Source organism: Haliaeetus albicilla, chromosome 11, assembly GCF_947461875.1.
Source record: "Haliaeetus albicilla chromosome 11, bHalAlb1.1, whole genome shotgun sequence".
NCBI lineage: Eukaryota > Metazoa > Chordata > Aves > Accipitriformes > Accipitridae > Haliaeetus > Haliaeetus albicilla.
Genome location: NC_091493.1, coordinates 15,411,908 through 15,439,529, shown reverse-complemented (window position 1 = coordinate 15,439,529; position 27,622 = coordinate 15,411,908). Strand labels below are relative to the sequence as shown.

The following is a 27,622-nucleotide window of genomic DNA, read 5'->3' as shown; positions in this document are numbered from 1 at the left end:
TACAGTTATTTCCACTTAAAATACTGCTTATCTTACATGACTGTTGACTTCTTATTTACAACCTCAGGAAGACAGTAAAAAATTCGAGCAAATTCTGCAAAAGGATAAGAAAGCCTAACAGGCCAACTCAGAAATATAGACAAATGAAAAAATACAGCTGTGCCATGTGTATGTGTAATCATGCAGATGTTTCTAGATCTGTGATCGCTATGTATCTTACACTGATGTGGAGCAGAAGTAACCCCACTAAAATCATGGAATCAGTAACTTAATGAAAAGCAAACAATGCAAGTGAGGAGTTTAGTTTACTAGACAGGATTCAGTTAAGCAGGCAGTTCCATGTTAGATTAGGATTTTAACCATAATCTCAGCTGTGAGGAGACACAGAGATACAACATATTCAAGGTATGTCTTCTAGTCTAATCCCATCTGACAAATAAAATGAAACCCAATTAAATTTTATATTTTGAAAGTTATGAATCACTGGCTACAAAGCAATACCCATTGCCAGGTTCAGTGCATGAAAAACATTGTTCATGCTTATGGCCAAAACACTGAAGAATGCACTTTTTAATTTCTTTAGTCAGAGTCAGGAACCAATAGATATATCAGAAAGAGATTTGAAACTGATGAAAAGTACTACATACAAACAATGCCGAAATAACCTGCATGGCAACACTTTAAGTGTACTTTAGTACTTCAGTAAACATTTCCCTGATGTATCTGAATACAAGTTTTGATCTCTTTTCTTTTGCTTTGTTAAATCATGATATGAGGCTATTTTATCTTTGAAGGCTCATCATGGGAAGTATCTGGAAAAGGTTCTTGTCCCCCAGCCTTAAATGATCCTCTGGTTGAAGGTTACAATAGACTAGCTTCCTTTCTCCAACAGGGTAATAGATTGAGGTGAGGGGGGGAAAGTTATCAGCCTTGTCATGGGCAGAAGCTGAGCATTTGGTATGGGTCTTTTAAGCACCTATTCTATAGGCCTAACAAAGTTTTTAGCAGCAATTTTGTTGAATATCACTCATATATAGCTGTGCAGAAGGCCTTTTTTCTTTGCCTTAGGAGATCAAGATCTTATGAGGTCATCCAAAGACCAAAAGAAAAAACCTTCTATTAAATTCTATGAGATTGAGTTGTAAACAATTAACATAAGTTAAAATAATAAAAAACACACTGACGTGGGCCAACGTTTGCATAAATAAATCAAAAAAGTCAAAGTACTCTTTAAATCTAGCACAGTGGAAAAAGATCTCCAAGACTGGAACACTACTAGGATAATGAGGAATCCATGGTAGCAGGAAAAGTAGACATCCAGAGGGAGTACAGAATATCAAGTGTACAGTTCAGTCCAAAAGCATATAGAGAATATGGATGAACCTTGACAAAAAGCAGGCTCTTTTCTAGTGGGTTCATGAGTCATTATTTAAATAATATATAACAGAGTGTGCGTAGAGTGACTTATGTCACTCATGGCAACGTGACATACATCACTCATAATGACATACATTAGTCTCTCTCTATACACATATATACACACAGAAGCACTTCATATAAATTAATTATTTCTACCAGTTCCAGTAAGTGGCTGCTGACAAGACCAAGAGCAGGTGAGCAAATAAATCTGCTGTTCACGGTAGTGGATACCACTACCATTGCTAGGATGGTAGTAAGAATGTGAACTGAATATTTAACAGTTTTTGGTTGCTGACCTGTCTGTTAGGAAAACACTGAATGTAAGAAATGTCAATACAGAGCTCTAAATTAATTTTTTTCTGCATTTCCCACATCAAATACTATCTTGGTTTATGAGTTGCTTCCTGATTTAACTGCTGTGAAGTGTTGTGGAATACATCCTACTCCAATCCACACTTGGCTAAGGAGTTTCATAAGTATTTGTCTTTCATTACTTTTCTGTACTCTTATCCTGCTAAACAAAACTAGCATTCCACTGTTCTTTCTGGCTCCCAATAAAACTGATCATGTTGGAATAAGAAAACCAAGTAAAGATACTGTTCCTATAAGAGCTCTACTGAAGGTTTTAAGCACCAAGAAACCATGCTTGCTTTATAAAAGTGGGTATTGTTAGTGTCCTAGGTATGAACAGGAAACATAGCTGCCACACATACAGAGTTTTGAATTAATAAACCAAAATTTGTCTAGTAATTACTAGCCCACTAATTACTGTAGTAAAATCCAGGTTATCCAAAACAGTGGTGTAAGCATTGGTAATGGTAACATAGGCCTCCATAACGCATTAAAGAAGAAAGAACTGTGGGAAGCTCTAAGGCCTCTGTGCTGATCTATGGATACTTTTCTATTGAAGCAGCTTTTTCATACTTGGGAAAAGGTTGCTGTCCACTGAGATGAAATCAGGGAGCACAGCGGGTCCTCACAACATCTGATTTCATGTGTTGGCTCTTGCTATCTTGCAGGTGTGCCCGAGGAGAATATTTAGCACATATTCATTGTCTGGGTGGATGCAGTGGGGCTGGCCAACATTTTGCTGAGAGCACTTGGAAGAAAGTGTTAAATATAGGAGACATCTCAGGCAGAATCAGATAGAGTCTGATTTTAATCACAGTCAGAAGATGGAAAACTTCATTTAGAGCTAAGCCAGTCTAGAGGCTGTCTTGTGGCTTGGCCACTACCTGAGCTGAGCTTGGGTTTGTTGAGTCTAAAATTTGACACACTTCTGCAATGTTGAAAAAAATCCTGGGTTTAGGAAAAAGCTCGTAATTTAACAGGCATGGATTGATTCAGCATCACTGCTTCAGAGAGGCAGAAAACTGTACTGGCCATATTAAGTGTAGCTTAAATATCAAAAGTCCAAAAGTGCCTAAGATTTACCGAGCCCTCTGCGACAAGTCAGAAATCTAGTTGAACAGAATGATCCAAAGATAGAAGTGAGAACTTGACAGTTACAGGTAGCCCATGTTGTCCTTGCTCTGTGAAACACTGGCTTAATTTGGAGTCACTCTCAGACTAGGAAGTGCTACTACTATGAACATATACAGAAAAGAAATAATCTGTTGTGGAGCTGAGAGAGAATGCAGACAAGTGCTGAGTGTCACCTACTCACCTAACTTAGCTCTCCTTTGTCACAACAGTGAAGTTTCTAAGACTTCTCTGATTATCTCCCCAAACAGTCTTTTATAAAAACATACAAAAAACTTCATGACTAAGGTGGGAATATATGCCATAGTTATAAACCATGCAACAATATGATACACAAATACAGAGATAATGACATCTCTATAATTTTGCCTTTTATTAAAACATGGCTGTGACATTTGATTGAATGAGTGACTTCAAGAATAGAACCAACAGCAAATGGCCCTGATTTAACATATATTAAGACAAGTGGACACCTTTCATATACTGTTTCCACCGCTAGGTCAAGTGTGAATCCATGGACATGCTAGCCTCACTAGGAAAATTTTTGGGTGGAGAATGGTGGGCCTAGAACCTGGGTGAAGGTTAGCCTTGCATTAGTAAATATTAGAAGGCCCACTAGAAGACCCTGCGCTAGTGGGGGACAGTTTGGTTAGTTTATTCTTCAATCAGCAACATCCACACCTGGTCCAACAATATCCAAGGGCACAGAATGATAGGAATTACATTCATATATTGAAAATGTACTGGTGGGAATATGTTCACAAAGTACACCCACATATACTCAGAGTTATAAATAAAACTTGCAGACTGTTACTAACTTCTATTTCCATCTAAATCTTCACCCTGGTGTTGACATCAAAAGCTTGAAATTCTTCACCAATACTGAGTGTCCCATCTCCATTGAAAGAGGAGATGTTTCTGCACTCTCTTTGTGTTTCTTATCTAAACTCTAAGGCAGCCTATTTACCAAAGAATCACATTCCTAGACTGGCAATTAAGACCAATAACCTGAGGAAGCAGCACATCTCATTTAGTTTCAGTTTTAAAATGTCATTGACTGCATGAATTTTAAAAGCTAAATTACAAAAACTGTTCTCAAAGTCTGAGTATTTTGTGGGTAGTTGATCACACTGAGCCTGTCCACTGATTTTATTCCCCCTTCACAAACCAATGCAATGGACTTTTTGCTGTCCTTCAGTTCTGGAAATTGAATACCCAATTCTTACAGTAATTAAAATACCTATGCACCAAACTCATTAATATGTAACACTACATTTTAATTTTCAATGTGCTTTAATTAACCTGACTTTAACAGAGTTATTAAACTGTTGGAAAATTTGAGATAAATCTTTTTCTTTAATTTAAACTAGGAAACACAGTTAATTAAGCCTCCAGATAATCAAATGCTTGAGGAGAGCTCCAAAATTTAGGCATGTTTCTACATGTCAATGCCCTTTCTTTATTGATTATTTTATCTCAGCTCTACCAGCATAGTTAAATGAATGTCAGCTTTATGTCAAATACAGTCTCAGTCACATGTTTCTAAGTACTTGTATAGAAACTCAACTGTTTGACAATGGTTGGTGTGGAGATTCAGTTTTCATGATTGTAATTAGTGTAAACAGCACAAATTACCATTCATTCTGAATATAGTTCAAATTTCTAGAATACGTTATGGCATTTTCTATTTCAAGATATCCAGGCAAAGTTTTGTGCTTACAGTATAAACATTTTCCCTCAATAACCTAGCCACAGTCTGGTTAACACAGTGGAGGGATGGATTGTAAGCCCATTGAGACAACTCTGTCATAGCTACGTCTCAGAAAAAGAAAGATTTTTAAATGGTTAACATTTGTCTAACAGTTGTTTCTCCCTTATTCTTATGCCATAACCTATGTTTATGCTAGTGTAAAAATCAGAAAAGGTGGGAGAAGTGAGAGGACTTAAAGCAAAATCATTCTCCTTCACATGAGAGATATCTTACTTCTTCCTCTATTTCCTCCTTTAAGAATGGAGACTGCAGAAGTTTTTCTGTTATCTAGTTAGACATTAAACTCTTTCGAGTAGGGTCTGTTTCTTTTTAAGCATTTGAACAGTCCCTAGCAAAAGCTGTCCACAGTCTTTGTTGTGACCTTTTGGTACAGGTGTAACGAAAAGCAATGCCAACATAAGAGGAAATAAAACTGTGCTAAACTATCCTGACTATATTTGTGGCCACAGTAATTATCATAGAAACCTTGTGCATACAAATGTCCCATTCACAGAATCATTCTAGGACAAATATAAGGATTTTCAGTCTCTAGAAATCAAGTTGTAGCATGGCTTATGCTATGATTATATACTATATGCTTCAAATACTCCTTTCTCATTACAGAATAGACATACTTTTTCTGACATATTTCACTTGTTAAAAGTGGTTTGCAACCAGATCTACAGAGCTCTAGATGCCACACTGCTTATATGACTCCACTACATCTGTTTCAATTAATGAATAGTTTCCTTGGAATGCGATGTAAGCCAAGATGGTGATGCTGACATGCATGATTCAAAGAATGGGAATCATTATTAGAAATAATAGGACAGCACTTATGAGTAAATAACTCGATTCAAATGGATTGCTGATGAATTTTTTCAACACTGAAAACATTTATGCTTTCATTTACAAAAACTTAATTCCAAATCTCTTCTGAAAACAGGCATTACAATGTTTGGAATACTTCCATGCAGTGATTGCTTTAATGTTTATTTTTTGGATCCTATCTGATGTAGCAACATTAGGACTGTAACAGAGTGAGAAGGTCTCCTGCAGAAACCTTAGATTTCACTTGAGAGAAGGCAAATACTTATGTGTATTAATATGTATTTCTACTTACTCACAAACTGCAGGGAAGGACAAACCCACAAAGGCACTAGACAGATATTCTGTATACATTTCATTTGCAACTCCTTCCAGGTAGTATTTCTGCCATGTATCCTCCTCAATCTAAAACAAACAAACAAACACAGATGCAGAGTTCTGAGTAAAACCAAAAGCTTTCTTTAAAATTTACAAACAACTGCTTAAACATGAATCAGATTTTAATGAATAAGTCAGCAGACTGTTATGGCAATTAATATTGCTTATTTTTACAGGATTTCCTGGAACGCCAAAAGAAAAAAAAAGAGTCCATGTAAGTCAGTAACTCAAGTATCCTATGTAAAAATAATACACTCAATTCTTGGCAAGCACATTCAGCATGAGGTGAAATAAGGTTGTACAGACCTTGAGGAAAAAAAGTTTCTCAATTTTCTCTTCCTGAAAATTCTCTAGTGAAATGGTTGCACTGTATTGTTATTTGAGTGTCTCTAACAATGTTTCAATTATTTTCACCTTGTTCAGAAGTTGATCAGCAGTCAAAACTCATCCTTAAAATTATAATTTTTTTTTCATCTCTGCATCTATAACTAACAAGGAAATATAAGAAACATATATTGAAACAATTTATTCAATGGTCATCAGTGCTTTAGGGCAACAACTGAAGAAAACCCTTACTGCTAAATTCAGAGATCTTTTACTGTTGAAGGTACAAAGGAAAACAAGTCAGAGATGCTACAGGACTACCATCAAAAGCTCAATATATTTGCCTAAGCAGAAGTTTCTAGTGGTATTTGAGATGTGCATGCAATCCCACCTAGCTTCCAGCTGCTGCCCTGGGGTCTGTGGATGCCATGTCATATCTATAAAGCTTATGTCTCAGACACTCTATAAGGTCTTTCAATTAGCATCAAACACCTATATTAAGGCAACTGGGTTGAGCTGCTTAGTATCTATCAGCAGGAACAGCACCATAATTCAGAATAGGAAATGCAAAGCTAGCTGACAGGACTGGAAATATGGCATGCGCTAAGCTGTTCACTGCTGAAATCCCAGTTCTCTATACTATAATTTGTGCCTTCATCCAAAGTTTGTTCAAGATTTGACTGTCATTCCCAATGAGCCATTCCTAGGCAAACTAGGGAAACCACCACAAACACACAGCCTGAAATATCTAAGGCTTCACATCAAACTGTTGCTTCCCTATTTATTACATCACATTAAAATAGAGCAAAAATTTCAACCACAATGGGACATTCTTGCATGTAATTTTCTCTTTGGCTTTATTCACTAATTGTGCTATATAAATTGTGTGAACAGAGAAATTCATATTTGCAAGAATTACACACAGCACCAAAAAATGTATTATGATAATACAATATATAAAAATTAGTGAAAAACATGTCAGTTACATCAGACTAGCAAAAATAATGTGGGGTCGGGTTTTTTATATTTTATATAACCACATTTTCATTAAACAGAGTCTATCTAACTAGATAGTAAATAGGAAACAAGTAAAAAGAGAGAGACAGAGAGATCAGAGTTTTTAATTTTCCTAAATAAGGCACATGATTTTACAGATCATTGAAATATTTATCTTGTAATTTAGTTCATGTCTAAAAGCTATATTTTATTCTTTGCAAAAAAATAAATAAAATAAAAATAGTTCCACTGTTTAGGTAGCCCCATTATGGTCTTCATCTTACAGAGCAGAAAGTAAGACAGCATTGAGTTTAGATGTGAAGGCCACAAAACTGACATAATGAGAAAGTATTTTTTAAAAAACTATTGGTAGAGATTTGCAAAGCTACCTGAATGGCTGAAGCACCAAATACTAACTGATTTGAGAAGGACTTGGCTCTCTTAAACATTTCACTATTTGTCTTTTTCTGATATACCCAGCTTTTTCCGAAGCTCAGTCTACATTGTGTAAAGAGATGACGATACTAATCCTGCAGGAAACAGAGCGGTAGCCAGGCCCAGTGAAGTGGCAAAAAGGATGCTTCAGGAACATCCATTCTCATAAATTACTGCAGGTAAAGCTCAAATGCTTTCATCTACACTGCTGATCTTGCTTGTCTAAAGTCCCAGAGCCAGTGTAACAGCAACCAACCAGAGGTTTTTTCCCAATATATAGAGAACTCTCAGAATTTCAGAAATTTTTATCACAGAATTCAGTCCAGTAAGATAAATAACTTATTACTGCTTTAAAACTTTGTGCAGCTATATTACTGCCCGCTATGTCAAATGCCTTGGATAATATCCAGTCAAGGATTTTAATGGTATCAAGTGCCTTATGGCAGCAAAACATAGGCCTGTATATTCTTTATGGTAAAAGTATTATGGTATGTTAGGAGGGGTGTGGGGTTTGTTACAAAAATATGTTCCAAACAGCAATATATACATACATCTCCGTCAGTATTCAAGAAAAGAAATTAATACATGGATTGTAAATGACTTGGGTAAAGGTGTCCAAATTAATTTTTCTGCTATTCAGCAATAAATCGAATTGAGAAAAGCATTTTAAAGCAAGAACTTATCTTTGTCTGTTGTGTCAAACCATAGCTGTTTTAAAACAGCATTAAAGCAAGAAGTTCTTGCATAACATACAGGGCTTAAAGGAAATCTCATCATGTAAATTCAAAAAAGGATAAAAATTTAAGATGGGAAAAATTAAAGCACATGTTCTAATCACCAGACAGTTCAGTCTGTGACCAACAACATACTCTATGTGTTTATAATATATCCAGCAACTGGCTTTCTGCCTCTTAAATTTAAAAATGAACTCATGCCTACATAGATATCATTCAAAACTTTTTTCTGGATATTAATTCTATTTTTCCTTTAACTGGTTTGTTTATATTGGTGTTTCATTAGTTGTACTTATTATTCTACTCTAAATTATGCTTCTAAACAAGGTATAATCAGATGAAAACGTTAAGTGTTTAACAAAACTTTTAAGCTAAGTAATTGATATTTTTCAATTTTAAAGTAAATCTTTAGGAACTTTTAAAATCTTATATGCTTTAGGAAATAAAATTATATGAGCACAAGCTGTAAAAGTAAACTACATTTTAAAAACAAAAGCTATAATCGTTACAGAGTCCTATTTATTCCTCAAGAGTATAGAACAGATTTTTCTTGTTCCTTCTTATCCATTTTTATTAAACACTTAATATTTTCTAAATGTTTTAAGTTATAGTTCTGTATTTCATATTCTTAATTCAGTTCCAACACATGAAGCTCACAAAACCCCACAAAATAAGAATTCTATGTAAATGCAGTTATGTTCCTCTTCCCAGTCCTTTTTTTTTGCTCTTTTGGAGAGCTGTCTCCATCCCCACTTCCCCTGCCTGCAGTTCCCTAAGTCCTTGCCCTTGACTCTGCCCCTTTGTTTCTCTTCGCTACCATGTAATTACCTAACATCACCCACAATACCAACAGAACTGTTTCTCTAGGCTTATGTCCTGTATATCTTGCTTTGTATTTCTCTCTTAACTCCTTTATCCAAAGGGAAATGTCAGCCTGCCCAATTGACATGTACTAGAGGATGTAGAGCCACCAACTGACAGTGCTTTTACTGACAGAGTTCTTTATCTTACTTCTCCATCAGCAGTATTTCCACCTCCTCTTTCAAACCTCTTTTAGGCTCATAACGTGGTTATCTTCTTTGCCTGCTTCAACCTAGTCACTTATTCCATGCTTAAATCATACAGACCTCTTGTCTTCCCACTAATCAGGATAAACTATGGAAAAAATGTCTAAATCATGTTAGAAAAAAGTTCACTTTTAAAAGCTTTAAGAGACAGCAAGACCAATTCCATGTCAAACTAGCATTTTATGGATAGACAGTACCAAAAAAGCAAGGGATGCAGTACTGTCATACATACTAATCTCAGTGAGAAAAAACAGGATTATATTATTCATTAGCAGGAAATAAAGCAACAGCTACATTAAAAGGCTTCAGAGAAAAGGAATTGCAGTTGAGCCTCTACAGTTGCAGAAGCACATCAGGAATGTAGTGTCCTAGCAGCACATGTAAGAACTACAGCTCTGCTAATTGTCTAACTTAAAGAAGCATCTTCATACCATGTCCACACATGGCTTGTATTGATGAGCTTTTCAAACTCTTCTACAACTTAAAAGCACCTCTTCCCTGTAATAGCTTGATCCACAGCTTGTTTAAACCACTCAAACATTCTCTACTGATTCTGACATGCTTAGGATCATTGAACAGCATAAAGCAGAAAGAAACAAGAGTGTATTTTGACATAAAGATTTAAGTTAGAAAAAATAAATCAAAATAATTTTCATATTATATCATTACGTTCTAATATTATATTATTAAATAAAACCATTATATTGTTATATTACATTATTAACTATTACTATTACTTTTATATTATATATTATTTTATAGTATAACTTTCATTGGAATTTGGTGTGACCCAAACCTCTCTTGGACAATTTTCCAATATTAAAAAAAATCTGAATTCCACAGCTATTTCAACAGGACTTCTATAGTATTTTACATAAAGTTTGCATTTTTATCCTACAGGCTGAGTACGAATTTGGGATTCACCAATCTTTTGCCCATGTTAAACTAGTCAAAAGGCACTGTTTCAAAAGAATGTTCTAAAGAACAGAAGGATTGGAAACTTTTCAAGAAACCAGTGAAATATAAATTACAATGAATTTATTTCTTTTCAATTTTCTTCTCCTGTTGATAGGCTGCCAAGTAACCAGTTACTTTAGTTCTGGAGAAGTAAACAACTGCAAGAATAAATTGCAATATGGAAATGTTCCAAATTATACACTCCCTGACAAGTGGGATGCAAGCAATCAAGAGAAATTTCTTCCATAGAAATTGTTTCACCATTCAGAGACCATGTGGGATGCTAAAAGGGATTTGCATTGTATTATTCTCCACCACACACAGAGAAGTCACATCACATTTTTTATAACCCTTTTATTTATGTGAAGCTTGCAAATGTTGCTGATCAGCAACTCTTTATATACAGAAAACAGATAAAGTGCAGGCTTGGTAAAAAATAAGAGTAATGATAGCAAGGACATGTTTGTAACTTATGGTCTATTTTGTGGCTTTTTCTTAGATTGACACCACCTGAGGTTGGAAAAAAAATACACAAATACACTATGTCTTTCTCCTTTCTACTTTCTTCCCTTGCTTTCTTTTCTTTAGGCAGATGGTTTTGATTTGGAGGAAGGAACTGCAGATCAGACCTATAGTTAAGTTATACTCACCCTTATTCAAGGACTAAGAAAGCACTGGAAAAAACCAAACTCATTCACCAAGCAGTCATTGAGCTTCATTGGTTAGTGTTCAATTAACCTTCATGAAGTGATTGGAATGATTAGGATATGTTCTGTTAGGATACCATGAAATGTTGATTAATGAATTTAAAGAATTGCTGATAGTTGGGATGCTATAAAATATTATAAGATAATGATAACAAAGGACTAAAGATGACCTTTACATTTTATCTCCACCTGAACCATGACATTTTCCCTGTGATTTCAAAGAGGGAGATGGTCACCTGCCTGGTATTTTTTGAAAGGGAGTACCTGCTGGTCTGCTACAATTGAAGCTATTATTAAGAACCTCCATTGTTCGATATTTCTTTCCTGATTCCTTGAGTCTTGCAGTTTCCCTGAGTTTTAATAGAGTAAGGTTCCACAGATAAACATAAGCAGTTTCTCCCCTAATCCATGTCAGTAAGGTACTAATTTAAAAATCCTTAAAATGAGAAAAAATACTTTAGGACTTGTGCTCTTGACTAGTTTAAGCCTTTGTGATGAAATTTTAAAGTCTGCTGCTGCAGTTAACCTCAAAAACTGAATCCCTAAACAAATCTGATTCTTCATAATGTGTGTTTATTTTCCTTTAAAATACTTAACCATAACTTGAGTGATTGTTGTGCAGTCCATCTCTGGACTTAGTGATATGTTTCTACTACTTACCCATACTTATCTATACAATAAGAGTAAGTAGCCAAAAACTAACTGTTAATGTGGAGATGAAATAATCTGTCCCATATGCACTTAAAAAATTGATGTTTACATGTCAGTTGCCTGAAAACAATGGGGAATAGTTAAATGTTATGTAAATTTTATAGAAACAAAAAAGCCCAATTTGGGGTGAGTTTGGTTCAAGATGCTACTGATCAAGGTTACCACAAATGTCATTTAGTAGAACCATGGAAGTTATTTATCTGGTTAAGGAAATTTATTTTAGGCTACCTGAAAATATTACTGTGCTTACAAAGACAAAAACAACCTTGATTTTAACTTGAAAAACACAGAATAACCTACAGTAGTTTCAATTTTATGGTTATAAAGATAATTTTGTTACTGCAAATAATTACTGGTCTATCCTATTTCAGCTCCTGACAAGCAGAATCTGGATACTTGTATTTTCTACCTTTGTACAGTATGGACTAATACAGTTGAGACAAAGAGAACAGATTTCATTTCAGTGAAAAGTTTTCTGTGGTAAAGCTTTGCTTGTTGGCCGAACAAACACATTCCAGCAAAAAGCATAAACCTATATTAAGTATTGTGGGTTCCAGGAAGCCAAATGTGCTAGTTTAGTTCTGGTATCAGAGATTGATACCAGACTTATCTCCTGTTCATCATTATCTCTGTGGATAACTGCCAGTCTGAGAAGTTTGGAATTTAAATCATAGAATCACAGAATGGTTTGTGTTGGAAGGGACCTTTAAAGATCATCTAGTTCCAACCCTGCTGCCATAGGTAGGGACACCTTCCACTAGACCATGTTGCTCAAAGCTCGATCCAACCTGGCCTTGAACACTTCCAGGGATGGGGCATGCCATCCTCAGATAAAACTTTTATTATTTACTCGAAAATACTGTCTTGGTAACAAAAATCGTGAATAATTAAAGAGTCAAATACTGCTTTGGAATGAGGGTATGTGCCTTTGCTGGCAGAATAATTAAAGCAGAAGTTAATGTCACTCAATATTTAGAATAGAATAAAATGTAGCAGAAAAGCTGCAGTGAGGAACAACACAAGAACACCAGAAAGCATGAAGTACACAAACACAACAGCAGTGAACCACTTCACTGAGGGAAAAATAACCAAACAAAACCCTTGATATTATTTGGTCCTGCTAGCATTTATTCTTTTCCCTTTTACCTCTTCTCATTTCTTGCATGTTATTTCTGCTTTCATTTAGCCTCATACATAGGCCTCTACAGATCTTATATAAGGTATAACTGTTGAACGAAGACACAATAATTGATCAAGAACAATTCTATTCCCTTTTTTTAATTTGGACCTCCTTTACTCATCAAATATTGTACACCTCAAGCATATCACCAAGCAGTAACAAAAGGCACTTCTACATGCCTTTCCTCACAGAAAAGAGCATCTGTCTTCATGAAAGACCTTCCCCTGCATGATCCTAAAGAGAAGGCTTTGCAGGTCATTCTGTTATTTTTATCCCTGAAGTTAAATAACTAACATACTTCAAGCTTATACTGCAGCAACATGAGTAAATGTAACATTCTAGAAAGATAATAAGACAGTACAATTAGCAGCTGATACAGCAACAAGGAATCATTCACTATCTTCTACTGCTGACCACACTATAAATTAAGAATAAGTACATAGCATTTTCTTTTGACTTTGACGTTGAATCATAGCAAAACTTTATCACAGGATGCTGAGTTGGTACAGACAGTAAGAAGTAATTTTTTTCTTCAGAGACCTTACAAACTCAAGAGGAAATCTTAACAAATAGCAAAAAAAATTTAAGTTATTCTGATCACAGCTAGGAAGAAAGGTAAAGAGAGTTTAGGTAACTGCTGGACCTCATGCAGAATGTGCCATACCACCACAGTGACTTGAATCTATATCTTCCAAGTTCCTCTTTAGTACTGTAAGCACACGGCTATCTTTCCCTGACTATGTTACATTGCAATTCTGTCTCCTGGGTAGTCATAAAACAAATTACCCACTGATTCAATAGCCTATATAAAGAATAGCTGGAAGATGACAAAGTGTACCCCAAGAGAAGAAATCTAATTTTCATCTGTATCTTTTTTTAAGTCACAATGCTCCTCTGCTCTCTTCTATATGTATATAGATACAATGTTGTTATCAGCAAATATATTTACATAATACAGTAATTTCCTAGTGAGACATGGTGACAGAAATATGAAAAAACAATGTACATCTTGCAAGGACAACCATTAGTATTGTCAGGAAAAAAACTAAACCCCTAATACACCCAGCCCTACCCACTGGCAGTGTCATTATCAGGAGCTCTGTCACCCCAACTGATCTATCTTGTTCATAGCATTTGCTTCTCAGTGTAACGACATAAATAGTTACATGAAAGAGATTGAGTATATCTGAACCTCATAATGCTATATAACCTCTTCTGTCAAGATCTAAGTCTCACTATCAAGACAGAGAACTAATGCTAGAGCTGTTGTAGTGTGACCTAGGATCTTTTATTGCATTTTGCAAGGCAAAAATGGGAAAAGGATGGTGGGGTGTCTTTATAAATATTAAGGAATTGACACAATGAAAATTCCTTTATAGCACAATGAAAGCAGCTGTAAAGTGCTCCCTAGCATTGAATAAGCTCAGCTCATCACCACCAAGGAAGGAGCACAAAATAGTACAAAGCCTTTGCGAATAATTTCAGAAGTTTGGAAGAAGATCATCCATTTGATATTTTAGATATATATTTACTTTTATAAACAACCTTATCTAATTGAATAATAAAAAACCACAAAAAGTACAGTAAATGAATGAGTTATCTCTCTAGAAAAGCACTTGAATATTTTAGTTCTGTTGTTAAAGTGATCTTGCTTTTTCTACTGGTCTAATTTTTTGTGTTCAGCATATGTGTCCCATTATGCAGTATTCTGTCTAAATGCATGCAATTCAGAAATTCTGAATGGTCTTCCGAAAATTATAAGTTTTGTATCAAAAAATTAAATAAAGTGTTGTGTTAACAACATGAAAGTTGTTACCTATTTCCTGTCCAAAATACATATAAAATTTTCTCTTCAAAGATGCCCAGAAGACCATGTAGAGAAATGTTTCACAAAAAATGCCTAGAAAATAACATCTTCACTGGGGCAATTTTCTTGAGCCCTTGCCAAGCTGTTTTCATCTACTTCCGTCTAACAGAGGGACTCCTACCTCCCCCTAGGTTCAGAACACTTCCAGGGCTTCTTGATGTTTAATTTTATAATTCTTTTCTCCACAGCATTGTGGGTATTTTTCTAACAACATAGATGAGAATAAAAAGGAAGCACACACAGAATATTCTTGATTGGTAGTTGAAAAGAAGTTGTACATTGAAAGCAATATATTTTAAACATTTTCTCACGTTCACCTATAATGCCCTTTCAGTCTACCCAAATTGCTTGTGTGAATGTCTGGTTTTATTATGCCTTTAGATACGGATATCAAAATCTGACAGATAAGTAATTGGCTGAAAGCAATTCATACACTCCTAGTAAAGAGTGAAGCTTCTTAGATTTACAGTCTTATAATTGAATTTCCTTAAGTATTATAAATTATCAACTACTTCTTTACTCAATTCCATTGTCCGCTTAAATCAAAGCTAACAAGTATCCTTAGTGGCATAAAAATTTTACAACCTCAGCCAAGTATTCCCATAGTTCTTTCTGTATGCAAGATTGTTTTTTTAAAATTGGCATGAAAAGAGTATGTTTTCTAAACCATCAAATATGCTAATTAAGATTAGCTCTAATTTCAAATGAGAGATATATGCACTTTTTCATTGTTCATACTAATGTAGAGTCTTGTAGTAGGTCAAAGCAGAGAGAGTATTCTTGAAATATTAAGATAACTAATTGTTCTTTAGATGCTGGCCTTGATGGGTTTGAACTCAAAGGCATACAGGCTCTACTTTTAAAATTTTCAAATTTACAAAACAGGGCAGTATCTCTATCCAATCATAATGTGAAAGATAGATTGGTGTTGAACTGTTCCAATGATTGACTGAAAAATGCACTCCCTGGTAGACTTCAGTCCAAGACAAATATACTCATCACAAGGACCGATACCATTTGTAAATAGCAAACAGTTTTCAACCACAACAGTTTTTAATTCCTAGACTCAATGATTAAAAATGCAGACCTTTTAGAGAATAAATGTCTTTGGTAACAGGCTACATTAATATTTGGTCTAAATCCTGTGAGGAGGATCAGGTAACCAGTTTATTATGCAGCCTCCTGAAGAACCTCACAATATATTGAGAAGTTGCATTTCCTCCCCACACCCGTTTTAAAGTTCTCCATTTGAAGGAATTCACTGTGCATACCCTAGTCTCATACTTTAAAACAGTCCAAGGCTGCCTAGGTGGCCAAAAAAATAAATAGCAAACAAGTTGATGTGTTCCGTCAGTGTAGGTAAGCACCAGACTGATGTAAATCTGTGTGGCTCTATTGTGTCTCTCTTTCAGCCTGGACTAGAAAAAAATGTAGTAGGAGAAGCGGGCATTGTGTATGTGTGGGTGTGAGCAACAGCTGCCAAAAGAGCCCATTCCTGCTCTCAAAATAGCTTAGAGGAGAATTGAGACTGCTCTAGATCATTTTTCAGATTTGGAATGAGGTGTGCTGTCTTACCAATAGAGCAAAGACAAAACTAATTCATTTGTGGACTTCTGTTACACTCAAGGACCACATTCCATATTTTATTAATTTACATAACAATACTAACTCATATTGGCTTGCATGGTTGTATACAGGCACAAAATTTGACCACCTCTGCCTTCTATTCCAATGTTTCTCATATGGGTAGACTTCTGGCATATATTTGTTAATCCAAACAATGCAGAAATTGCAGTATAGTATAGTATTTCCATCTTTTTCTGAGACCATGCAAGTAATAGAGAGTCCCAATTCCTTTATTAACACAATGATAACAGTCTGTGCTATAAAAAGACTGGATTATTGAAATACAGTTTACAGGTGTAAAGTTTTTTTTCCTTAACATATCATTTGATGTGCAATCTATCTGTCTTCCTTTAAGTGTTTACAGAACCTTAATATTTTTTGACCTGATTTCCTTTTTGTTCAGTTTGGTGCCAAAGAGAACATAAAAGATTCCATATGAGATTACATCGCTAAAACCAAAAGGAAAATATTACGAACAAATATAATATTTTGAGGTTTCTTAGTTTGTTTTACCTCTAATACTGGGCAGACTGTTTACACAAATCATTTTGCTGTAAAGTAACACATAATGAGTTAAATGTGTGTAATGTCACCATCAATCATGTTCATTTGTGTTTGACTGACCAAACATTTATGGCACATTAAATCACTTTCTAATCACATTATGAAGGAGGAGGAACAAACACACATTTCAAGCTTTCTTTAAAAAATAAAGAAGTTTCAGTACATTTTCCTGGCAATCTCCTATCTTGTGGGAGACTCCACTAATAACAATTGCCCAAGGAATTTAGGAAAGTCTGACAGTACTTAAATTCAGTGCTCTAAATGAAAAGGGTTGAAGTTCTTTTAGGGAATGGACATCTTTTCAATGTAGTTGCTCTCCTACAATACACTGTTGATTCAGAGCCACCACTCAGTAATAGTTTTAGCGTTCAAATACAGTTTTTAGAGTGAGACAGCTTGGAGAAAGAACATCCTTTCAGCTAAATAAACAAACTTTTTGTTGTCACCAATCAAGTTGGATTCTCATAAAGAAATGTGTGTCAGTTCTTGTATGTTTATTTTGCTTTAGATTTTAATGTACTCAGAGATCTTTGGAAATTATTTTATGCATTTTACTTGCCTGGACAATTCATTCTTAATTAAGTGGCAGACATCTTTTTAACCAGTACTAACAGAGCCTTGCATTCTCCCAATGAACTATTTTACAGCATTTTTTCTCTCAGTGCCATCCGAAGATGACATCTGAAGTAATGCAAGTTAAGGTATGTCTGGACACTATTCTGTTTATAACTGTATAGAATCACAGAAACAAGAGCAAAACTGACATTGATAGCTTCCTCCAAATCAAATTAATTGCTATTTTTATGCTTATTCTGTGTATATAGAAATACATAGATGTAATCTGAGTAGTGCCTTATAAAGCTGAGCCTTCGGCTTAAAACTGTTCATCAGTGAGATAGTCCAATGTCACTGTACTGAAATTAGCATAAGAATATCTTACAAAATAAGAAAATATAGGATTGAAAGTGGGTAATAAAATGGCTTAAGTGGTTAGATATATCTTCTGGAAAGATGCTACCTTTACATTTGCAGTTTTGGACTTGTCTAAATATTTTAACTACAAATCCAGGTCATAAAAGTGTGTGTCTCTAGTACAGTTCCCCCATAGTCAGCCATTTGTAGACTTTATCACTTTCTGAATCTCTCCATTTTCTCACTGCAAGTTTAAATTCATTATTAAAATAACTTGAATTAAGACTATGGCTTCTGGAGATTCCGATATATTTGGATCTCCTTGAGAGAAAACTGATCCCTTCTGATTTTGGAAAGACAGAAGTTGAGGAAAAGTTTCACATCTACTTCTGATGCCAAGAGCAAGTTCATAGAACAGGTTGCCCCAGTAATTTGGATACATTAGTGTGACTTACAAGTGTTTGACATTCCTGAAAGTCCTGGGTTGCCAGACCAGGCAAGAGTGAGGGAGACCAAAATGATCAGCAAGAAGAATGGAGTTCATAAGAGATACAGTTTTCTTTTGGGATATAAGTAGAAAGGATTAATATCAAAGTGACATATGCTGATGAGTCATAGACAGTTCCCAGGTTTGGCTTTACTGAAGAAAAACAGCTTTTTTTTTTTTTTTCTCCCCCAGAACATGAATAAAGATGCAAACATCGTAACTAGAGACAGTAAAGTGCAGAGCCCAGGCTTGTTTCCATATTGAAAACTGGCATTTTTTTGACACACAGGAGTCTGCTGTCTCCAAAGGATACCTTAATAAGAATTTCAGGACTTCATAGGAACTAAAGATTCACTGGTTTGCACTGACATGTGCACCTCTATGAGAACAGTCCTGGCTTTCTCATCTGAGGACGTTAGGCTTTTTTTTTTTGCTTACTTGCACAATGGACTTGAAGTGGACCATGGCCTACCTTGGACTCCGGTGTTTCCTGTCCCATTAATAACACTCATGGGATTAGAAACTGACCATCCTTTACACTTGGAATCAGTGTCCCAGCAAGGCATGAGCAAGGAAACACTGACCGCTGCAATCAAGGCCTTGATCTAGTGAACTAGTACAGCTGCCTGTCATAGAAGTCTAGGAATAACTGGGTTAAAATTTTGCCATTTAAGCTCAAAAGAGCTCCTTGAGGAGAAACAAATACACAAATTACGTAGGAAGTTCAGGCTTCAGTTCCAATGCATGTTCCTTATTTACTCTTACAGTGAGAGGTCCACTAGCCACTTGATGTAAAAGACCAAAATGACCAGTCCTTTTTTCTGGGCACTTTGTTGCTATATAGGACATATATAAATCACATTTTCATTTTAGCAGCAGGGGCTTCTCTCATAGATAAACATGGGGTTTGTCTAAAACAAAGCAAAACACAAAACACCAGAAATATCTCCCTAGAAATGGATGATGCTTTGAAAAATCATTTAAAAGCCAAACACTTGCTGAATAAAAATAAAAACATAATTTGACAGAACCTGGCTCATTGCCCTATTTGCAGCAGAGAACTTTTGTATGGAAGTGTACACTGTTTTTTGTGTCTTACAAAATCTGTTAATGTGTTCCTATCTGTTTCATATTTGAGTCATGTTTCCTACTCAGCTCTCTGACAAACTGAATTGCAGACTAATACATTCTAATGAGACAAGACATTACCTTTATGAATGACCTCATAGAGAAGAGGTTGGCTAACATTGTTGAAAGGCCTGGTGCCAGGCAGCTCTGGGCTATGAAACCCAGCTTGAGCTCAGCAAGACAGATTGCATCATCCCCTTCTTTCCAGTTCCAGCTTGGGATATTTAGCAGATGGGCCTGCAAAACAAACAGACAAAAAAATGCCCCATAGGTGAAGAACCAGAAATACTTCCTCAAATACAGTACAGTATTGAAGGAGATAGCAGTGAAAGATTTTCTTTGTTACTGGCTTGACTTTTTCTGAGTTCGCAGAAGCAATCCAGGTATTTTAGAGTTTAATTCTATGCTAAGAAATGCTCCGATCTTACCTATTATAAACAAAATCTTACATCTCTCAAGCCATATTCTGGCTGTGACACTCTGCCAGGCCCATCCTCACACCTGAACGAACGACAGCATCTTGTAAAGTTTTCCTTCCCTTCCGTATATTCCTTTTACAGCACTTTGAGCTAGTCTTTGACTGATAAGGAACATATATAATATACAGGAATCTAATACAACTTAGATTACAACTCCTGTGAAGCTGCAACCTTTGTACGACATTGTCATTTAATAACGTATAGAACATCATGTGTCTTTTCTATTTCATTCCTTCCAACCTGAAGGATAGCACTTAGTAAAAATCCAAACTTTTTTCTAAGACTGCTATTTATAAGGATAGAATAAAGAAAATAGCTGATCAAGACACACCTCCAGTATTGATGCTAGTCAGTTAGGTATTAATACAGTTCAGTTATTGGCACAAGTCTATTGGATTCTCTCTTCCATCTACCTTGTACATTTGCACAGACATAAGGAAACACAGAGGCCTTCGTGCTTGTTTCCCTTATTCACCTATCACAGTTCAGTGCTTTGATAACAGCTATTCTTAATACAAAGGAAAAATCCAGTATTTAAAAGATCTTCCCCTCTGAGCCTGTTTAAAGCAGAGAAACACCTTGCTTTTAATTCTATAAAAAGGCAGGCTCCGTCCATTCATGTACAGGAAGAGGACATCACAAGCAACAGTAAGTGCTCTTGTTCTAGCCAAAGGTTACAGGTATAAGGAGTTGTTAGCAGTCAAACCTTCTAAGTACCAGATTATTGCTGAATTATTATTTAATGAAGGTCTACCCACCAAAGCTTTTTCTCCAACACTGGGCAGTGGTTGATGCTTTTAGAAACAATAAAAGAAGCAGGTCACATATGAGCAGTCTGTCCTCTGATATATTCTTCCTAGCCTGTTAATCAGCAGTTTATGGACTTCCTCATCTCAGGATTGAATGAAATCACTTCATTGTGTTTAAAGGCCACAGATTTACCACCAAAAATTTGACAAATTATTTTCCAAAGTGGATTTATAATTTTGATCTCCATAATATTTTTAGCAACAATTTCCACAACTGAATTATGTTTTATATGAAAAAAAACTTATTTATTTTTGACCTGCTACTTGGCAATTTCAGGTCTACATTGTCATGCAAGAAACAAAAAAAATCACAATAAATCTCCAATAAGACAATAATTCTGCGCAATTTTTTTCTAAGTATCCACAAAGAACTGACTTCAGATGACTTGCCTAGAGACCACCAATTCATCTTGGGTAGCTCTAGTGTAATAAGCTGAGCAAAACTTATAGAAGAGGTGTGTTTAAAAGCTCATCTGGAATCAGTAGCAACTATGGACACTGCAGCTTTGAGAATTAGACCCTAGGCAATTAATAAACGTCAGGATTTTGACAAGGTTCCTTGCGTATATAAATAAAACTGAATTACCTTGTAATGGGACTACATGACAAGGCTTATTAGGATGTTTTTGTTTGGAAAGAAAAATGCTTACTATTGGTGGAGCTAGAAAAATTGGGTATGAGTGAATGCAACACAGCAAAAAAACTCTGTGGACAGACACTGTTGGTCATCACATTACCTTATTGTGATACTGCAGCATCTGAGTGATAATTCTTATCTTCGGATGATAATTCTTTATTGAAATAACTCTAAAAATAAAAGAAAAAATAATTAAAATAACTTTTAGCTGGTGGGGTATTTGGATAACATATCCCAATAGTTCTACTTCACTGTGTTGTCAAGTCCCCACAACTAAGACTGTACCCCCTTATTCACCTGGCTGTAAAGCATACTGATTGAAGTCAGACCTGGGCAACATTTACACCTAGTCAAATTCAGTTAATAACCATCGTCTAATACTAGAGAACATGAAACTTCAGGAATTATTCAGTTGAAAGGTTTGCTTTTATGGAGTTTGCAGAAAAAGAGACTTGTTTTAACAGCGCTGTTCAGATACTCTGTACTCATTCTGTTAAGCAAATAATACACTGGCAATTATTATGTCACCTTCAGTGATTACCTTCATGTCTTTGAATCAACATAATTGATCACATTTTCCAATGATCAATGTCTGAAAAGAATCCCTTTCATCCTGCCCCATCACATATTATTTATTTATAGTTGCTAGACATTCATCATATTTAAACACCTTGAATAATGATTTTGTTTGACCTAAATCCACATGCAAAATCATCTTAAGTTTTATGGATTATAAAGCTCAATATTGAAACTGATATCTGTACACTGAATTTATAAAATATGGGGCTACTTCCACAATCTTCAGCTTGCCTGCATTCTTAATTATTTAACGAGCCTAAGATATACTCAATTGTGTACAGATTAAAAGTGGCTAGAAAGAAAAATATTTGAGAAATTAGTAGATTGATAACATGTTATGAAGAGAGGAATACACAATTTAAAAATGCAAAAGGCATTGAGCAAAATTAGAGAGAAACAGGCCAAAAAAAAATCAGTTCTGTATATAAAACTAAAGGTAAAAAATGAAGATAAAACAATCAAAACAAAAAATAATCTGGATTATTATGGAATCATCAGTCTCAGAAGACTCTGAATGCCATAACTATTTACATTGGTGTTTTGCAGGAAGTATCTTGCAAACTGCTTGTCTGGCTGGCGCTTTGAAGCATATCAAAGCTAGAGCATGAAACAGATAAAAAAAAGTAGCATGCATTATTTTAATTTATGTTATCTTTTGGAAGTTGAAAAGGTCTTCTTTCTAATTTTCCATTTCTTGCTGAATTATTTATTTAAACATTCAATTTTTTTGAATTAAATTCATTTAAATGTAACAAAACGCAAGAGAATTCCACTCTCAAAATAACACTTTTGCACTTTATTACATGAAATGTATTAAATCTATTAAGAATGCACTAATCTGCAACCGGAATATTTTTAATGCATTTATGCAATTAATGTAAAAATAAAGTTTCTCACATTGCAACTCAAAAGCATGTTTGAAAAATGAAATTAGGCATATTTAAACCCTGTGCCTTCCACAGACAGCTGGATGACTTGCATACAGTGAACTTTTTCCAGAGGAGCAATTTTATTATTTTTTTTTATTTCTCCCCTTCCTTCAATTCACAGCATGCAAACAACTGACAGGCCAGGTTCATAACACTGGCCAACAGTATGTTAGAGAATTTTTAACAAATCATTGACATTTAAATTTTAAAAAGGAGAGACTGCTCTCATTAAAACTAGGTTTATAGGAACGAAACACAAAAAATGGGAGTGGCTTAAGTTTGTTGTAACTCTATCTGCCATGTACTGACTGAGTCATCTCCTTCCTTCAGAGAGTATAAGGAGGAAAGCAGGACAAGATCTGGTGGCCCCTAATGAGGTAAGTGCCTTGTCAATCAAAATAAGCAATGTTTGGTCTTCAGTGTAAAAAAGGGGGACGGAGCTAGGAGACCACTGTATCGTTACCATCATGAAGTGTATACGTTGTTATCCCCCAAGCAGCGCAATTACTCTTACAAGCAGATACACCAAGGAGCAATGAAGCATGAAGTGATTAAGGGTCCGTCTGTTCCATTGTTAACAGCAGCTCATGCAGTACATGCAGTCATATAACATATTGTTGCAACAACATAACTGTATTCCCTTTCCCTTCATTTCTATTGGGACTGCGTTCAGCTATGAATACTTAAATCCCAGGTCCTGCAAAATGACTTAGAGTACCAAAGCTTGTGCTCCAAGTGTCTCTTCTGACACACACTTTCTAAAGCAGCTAAATTGAAACAGTTTAGGTAGGAATTTAGGGTATCCTCATCTCTGAACGTTTGAGACAATCTTGTAATCTGTCCCCCCCCCCAAAAAAAAAAAAAGATCCTGCAATGTTCTTCAAGTGCAACAGATCAGCACTAAAGCTGCATATGGCTATAGCCTATCTGAACACCTGAAGTTAGCTAATCAGAGTTACGAACCAAAACCCTATTAAAAACTAATGAGTTTACCTCATAATATTGGAGGCATCTTCAGCATCTGGGTCAGCGCAGTATTTATTGGCAAGGATTAGGCACGCATCCGCTGACTCTATCTGAGACACCAAAGGAGAAACAAACGTAAATAGCAACATCTCTTTCCAGCTTTCATCATAAACTATTAGGGAATCCAACACTGCCATCATGAGTGTGAATGTCAGTTCTTAATACTGCTAATCAAAAATCAACTCAGGCTAACCTGAGTTAATGTGAGTGATTATAACAGCTCTCATATACACATAGCAATTTATTGAAACTTGCTTATGATGCCCTGACCAGGTCAGTAGTTCAATTATTGATTCTTACTTTGTATCAGCTGAGGCATGAAGGTATTAATGGACATATCTTTTGTAACCAGATACTGAAATTTAGACCCTAAATCCATAGGAAGTCCCTGTTGTATCAGTACAGTTCTCCCACAAGTCCTGCAGTTTTGTTTGGGAATTTAAGTACCTTTCTGTTAAGAGACAGGAAGAGGCAGCTGAACTGATGATTTACAATCTGAGCACCAGTTTTAGAAAGCATGAGAACTGATCTGTTTACAGGACTTCTATGTTCACACAAACCTTAGCTCTATGTAATTCAAAGCAGATGACAGAAGTATTTTTCAGTGTATACAATGAAATACCAACACAAAGAATGGTGAAATACAGAACACAAAACACTAACACGCAATTTTATGGTCATAATTAGAATATTTTGTTCTGATGAACTGTAACATCGTGTCTTGGGCTACAGAAGGTTAGGCAATTTCTGCAGTCAAAATGGACAAAATATACGATTAGTACTCCAGAAGGTGTTAACATTGCACTAAAATATTCTTGGCTTAAATAGCCAGTTTACATTCCATTTAAAAAACAAAACCAAAAAAAACCCCAAACCACAAAACCCATAAAAGAGTTAATGCTGTATCTGACAGCTTGCCATCTTTTTTTTTATTTATTTAAGCTTCACACTTTGCTTTAAGAGTACAAAATAATTCACCATAGAGAATTCTAGACAATAAACCCATCTCATTTTAGCTACCAAAAAAATCTTAAATTGTGTTGTTTTTCCCCAGGATTCTAGACAACAGAAAAAGGGGTTGACAGGTGAAAAATTATTTTCTAATTGTTCTGATAAAGGTAAGACAATAGCATTTTAAGCAATTACTGTAAGATAATGTTCTATTATATCAAACACCAATGTAAAATAGGCTCTTGAACTAAACCCCAATGAAAAATTCATAAACAGTTCAATGGAATGGCAGACTGTATCTTTAGTCACGGTGTTACTGTAGCTTTGAAGGTCTAAAGATACAGGGAAAACAAGGTTTATAAGGATAGATATTATAATTTATTAGGCAAGCTAACAGAGATGGAAGAACAATCTTTTGGGGTTACATGAAGATCTTTATTGTTTATTTCCAAATAATGCAATGAGTACTTTTTAAAAAGTCAATTAGCAGGAGAACAGAACAACAGAGCAGTTACCTTCACTCTCGCCAGGTCATGGGGATTAAGGACTGAACCCTGATAAAATTCCACCTGAGTGAAGTGTCGTTTAAAAAGAGCTTCCAGCTCAAGGTTAGGGGAGATACTGCATTGGGAAGAGGAAGAAAACACAAGAGCAAATGAGAAGTCAGTTTCCATAACAGCTCCATTTCCGTCATTTATAAACCAACCCATTTATTTATTCTAGGTATTCAGACTTCTGCTGATGCTTTTCCTGCAGTGCGGAAACAGCATGCACTACTTAAAAAACATACTGCTTTCCCTTCCTTACTCCTGCCTACAGCACTTCTGGCCCACTTCATTGTGCTACTCTGCACCTTCCTCACTTCTCAGTTTCTGACAGATGTGCATCCAGAAGAATTGGTGCAAATATTTGAAAGCATCCTCACACAGCATTCTCCACAGAAATTGCCTAGTAAAACAATCATCCTCTGCACATCCCCACTGTTCTTAAAACAGCTGATTGCATCAGAAAGCTCAATGCAAAATCACTAAAACCTGGAAAAGGAACTCTATAGGGACCCTGTGGCCTGTATGAGCTACAGTTAAAACAAACATAATTATACTATGACTTTCTGTCTCATTTCATTTTGCCATAAACAAAAAAAATTAAATGGATCATAATCTATTATATAATGTGTCACCAACCTTGTGAATACCTTTTCTGATGCCACTCATTAAAACAGAAGGGATTTAGTAGCTACATAGTAAGACCATGAGATCTTTGTCATGCCAGATGCTAAATTTAATAAGAAAATAAAACAGACACATGCAACTATTTGTCTGTGAAGGCACAGAAGAAAGCAGACACAAACAAGTAGCCAGGTGCTAAACTCCCTTCATGTGCATATGCAGTTTTCCTGATTCCTATCACCATGCATTTTCACTGTGGAAATCTGGATCTCTGCTTTCCTCTCAGTCAATTCTTGTTATTACTTAGAGAGGGGAAACAAACAAACAAACAATGTAGTTACTTGCAGATATCATCTCTAGTTCAGTTTGAAAGGACTAGATAAAGAAACTGTGCAAGTGCTGCTGATTCTTAGTTTTTCAGCTTACTTTGTTGAATCAGCACAAATGATTAATTTTTAAATCATTTTCTTTGACAAGAAGAAAAGTGCAGAACTTGCTGCTAAATGCAGAAATATCACTCATTTATAGCTCGCAACACTTCTAAATAGATGCCATTCCAGAGCAGAAAAGACCTCTCATACTGTCTGTCTCTCTTATCACATGGCTATTTCTAGCAGCTTCTCCCATAGGCACACCTGTTTGCTGTTCCATTACATATAATGCAGAGCCTGCAACAGCAACCGCCTTAAGACACCTTGCCAAATCCCACAACAGAAAAATGCAAGAGACTATGTGTTTGTAGGTAGGTATATATGGGTAAAAGAGCAGTACTAATTATTACCATGACAAGAATTTCTCTTCTATCTTCAGCAATGTATCTCATTTATATTAAAACTAAATCTGCACCTTCATTTTTCTTCTTATAAATATTTTGCAATATGAAACAAGCATTTTTTCTTAGTGAAATCAAAGGTGAAAATGTGTTTTCAGATAGCATAAGTTCATATCACATAAGTATTTTTCACTAATTTTACTGATTTTACCAATTTTGGTAGCTACACTAGAAATATTTAGCACTAGAGAAAATTCTCACATCTATTTATTAATATTTCAATGTTTTTTATTTCATAATTCCATTCCCACTTCAACTATGTGTTTAGCTGTCTACCTCACAATTAACACGATTGGGTCTGAAGTCTGTCTGCTTGAAACACCTATACTTATCAATGGGTTATAAAAAAATTGCAGAAAACAACTCTTTTTTCAAAATACATTGTTAACAAAAGTAATTGCAAACAATTTTACGCTTATTTGGAGCTTGAGAGATCCTCTGTCTTCCCCAAAAAGATATGGGTTAATTTAATGAGTTTCAGTAACAGATGGTAAGACTAATCTTGAAAGATTACTCACTTATGCAGAAAGACGATTTCTACGTTGACATCATCCCTATCCTTGTGCAGGAAGTCCTTCAGGAAGTTGGACACACTTTCAAGTGTTATGTGACCACAGACAACTATGTGCCTGTTACAGAAAAATCAGAGTTACTCTTGC

The 27,622-nt window shown here is 35.4% G+C and overlaps 1 protein-coding gene across 50 annotated transcripts in view; it reads right to left on the bottom strand.

Moving 5' to 3' along the window:
- The window catches only part of KCNMA1 (potassium calcium-activated channel subfamily M alpha 1), a 528,098-nt gene that overhangs the window by 131,724 nt on the left and 368,752 nt on the right, over positions 1-27,622 (bottom strand). For all 50 annotated transcript variants that reach the window (XM_069796228.1, XM_069796227.1, XM_069796226.1 and 47 more), the window contains 6 exons: positions 27,482-27,592; positions 25,478-25,583; positions 23,979-24,061; positions 21,578-21,647; positions 19,634-19,789; positions 5,775-5,884 (listed from right to left, as the gene is read on the bottom strand). In XM_069796228.1, coding sequence (XP_069652329.1) covers positions 5,775-5,884; positions 19,634-19,789; positions 21,578-21,647; positions 23,979-24,061; positions 25,478-25,583; positions 27,482-27,592 — 636 coding nt within the window. The remainder of the gene's footprint in view (positions 1-5,774; positions 5,885-19,633; positions 19,790-21,577; positions 21,648-23,978; positions 24,062-25,477; positions 25,584-27,481; positions 27,593-27,622) is intronic.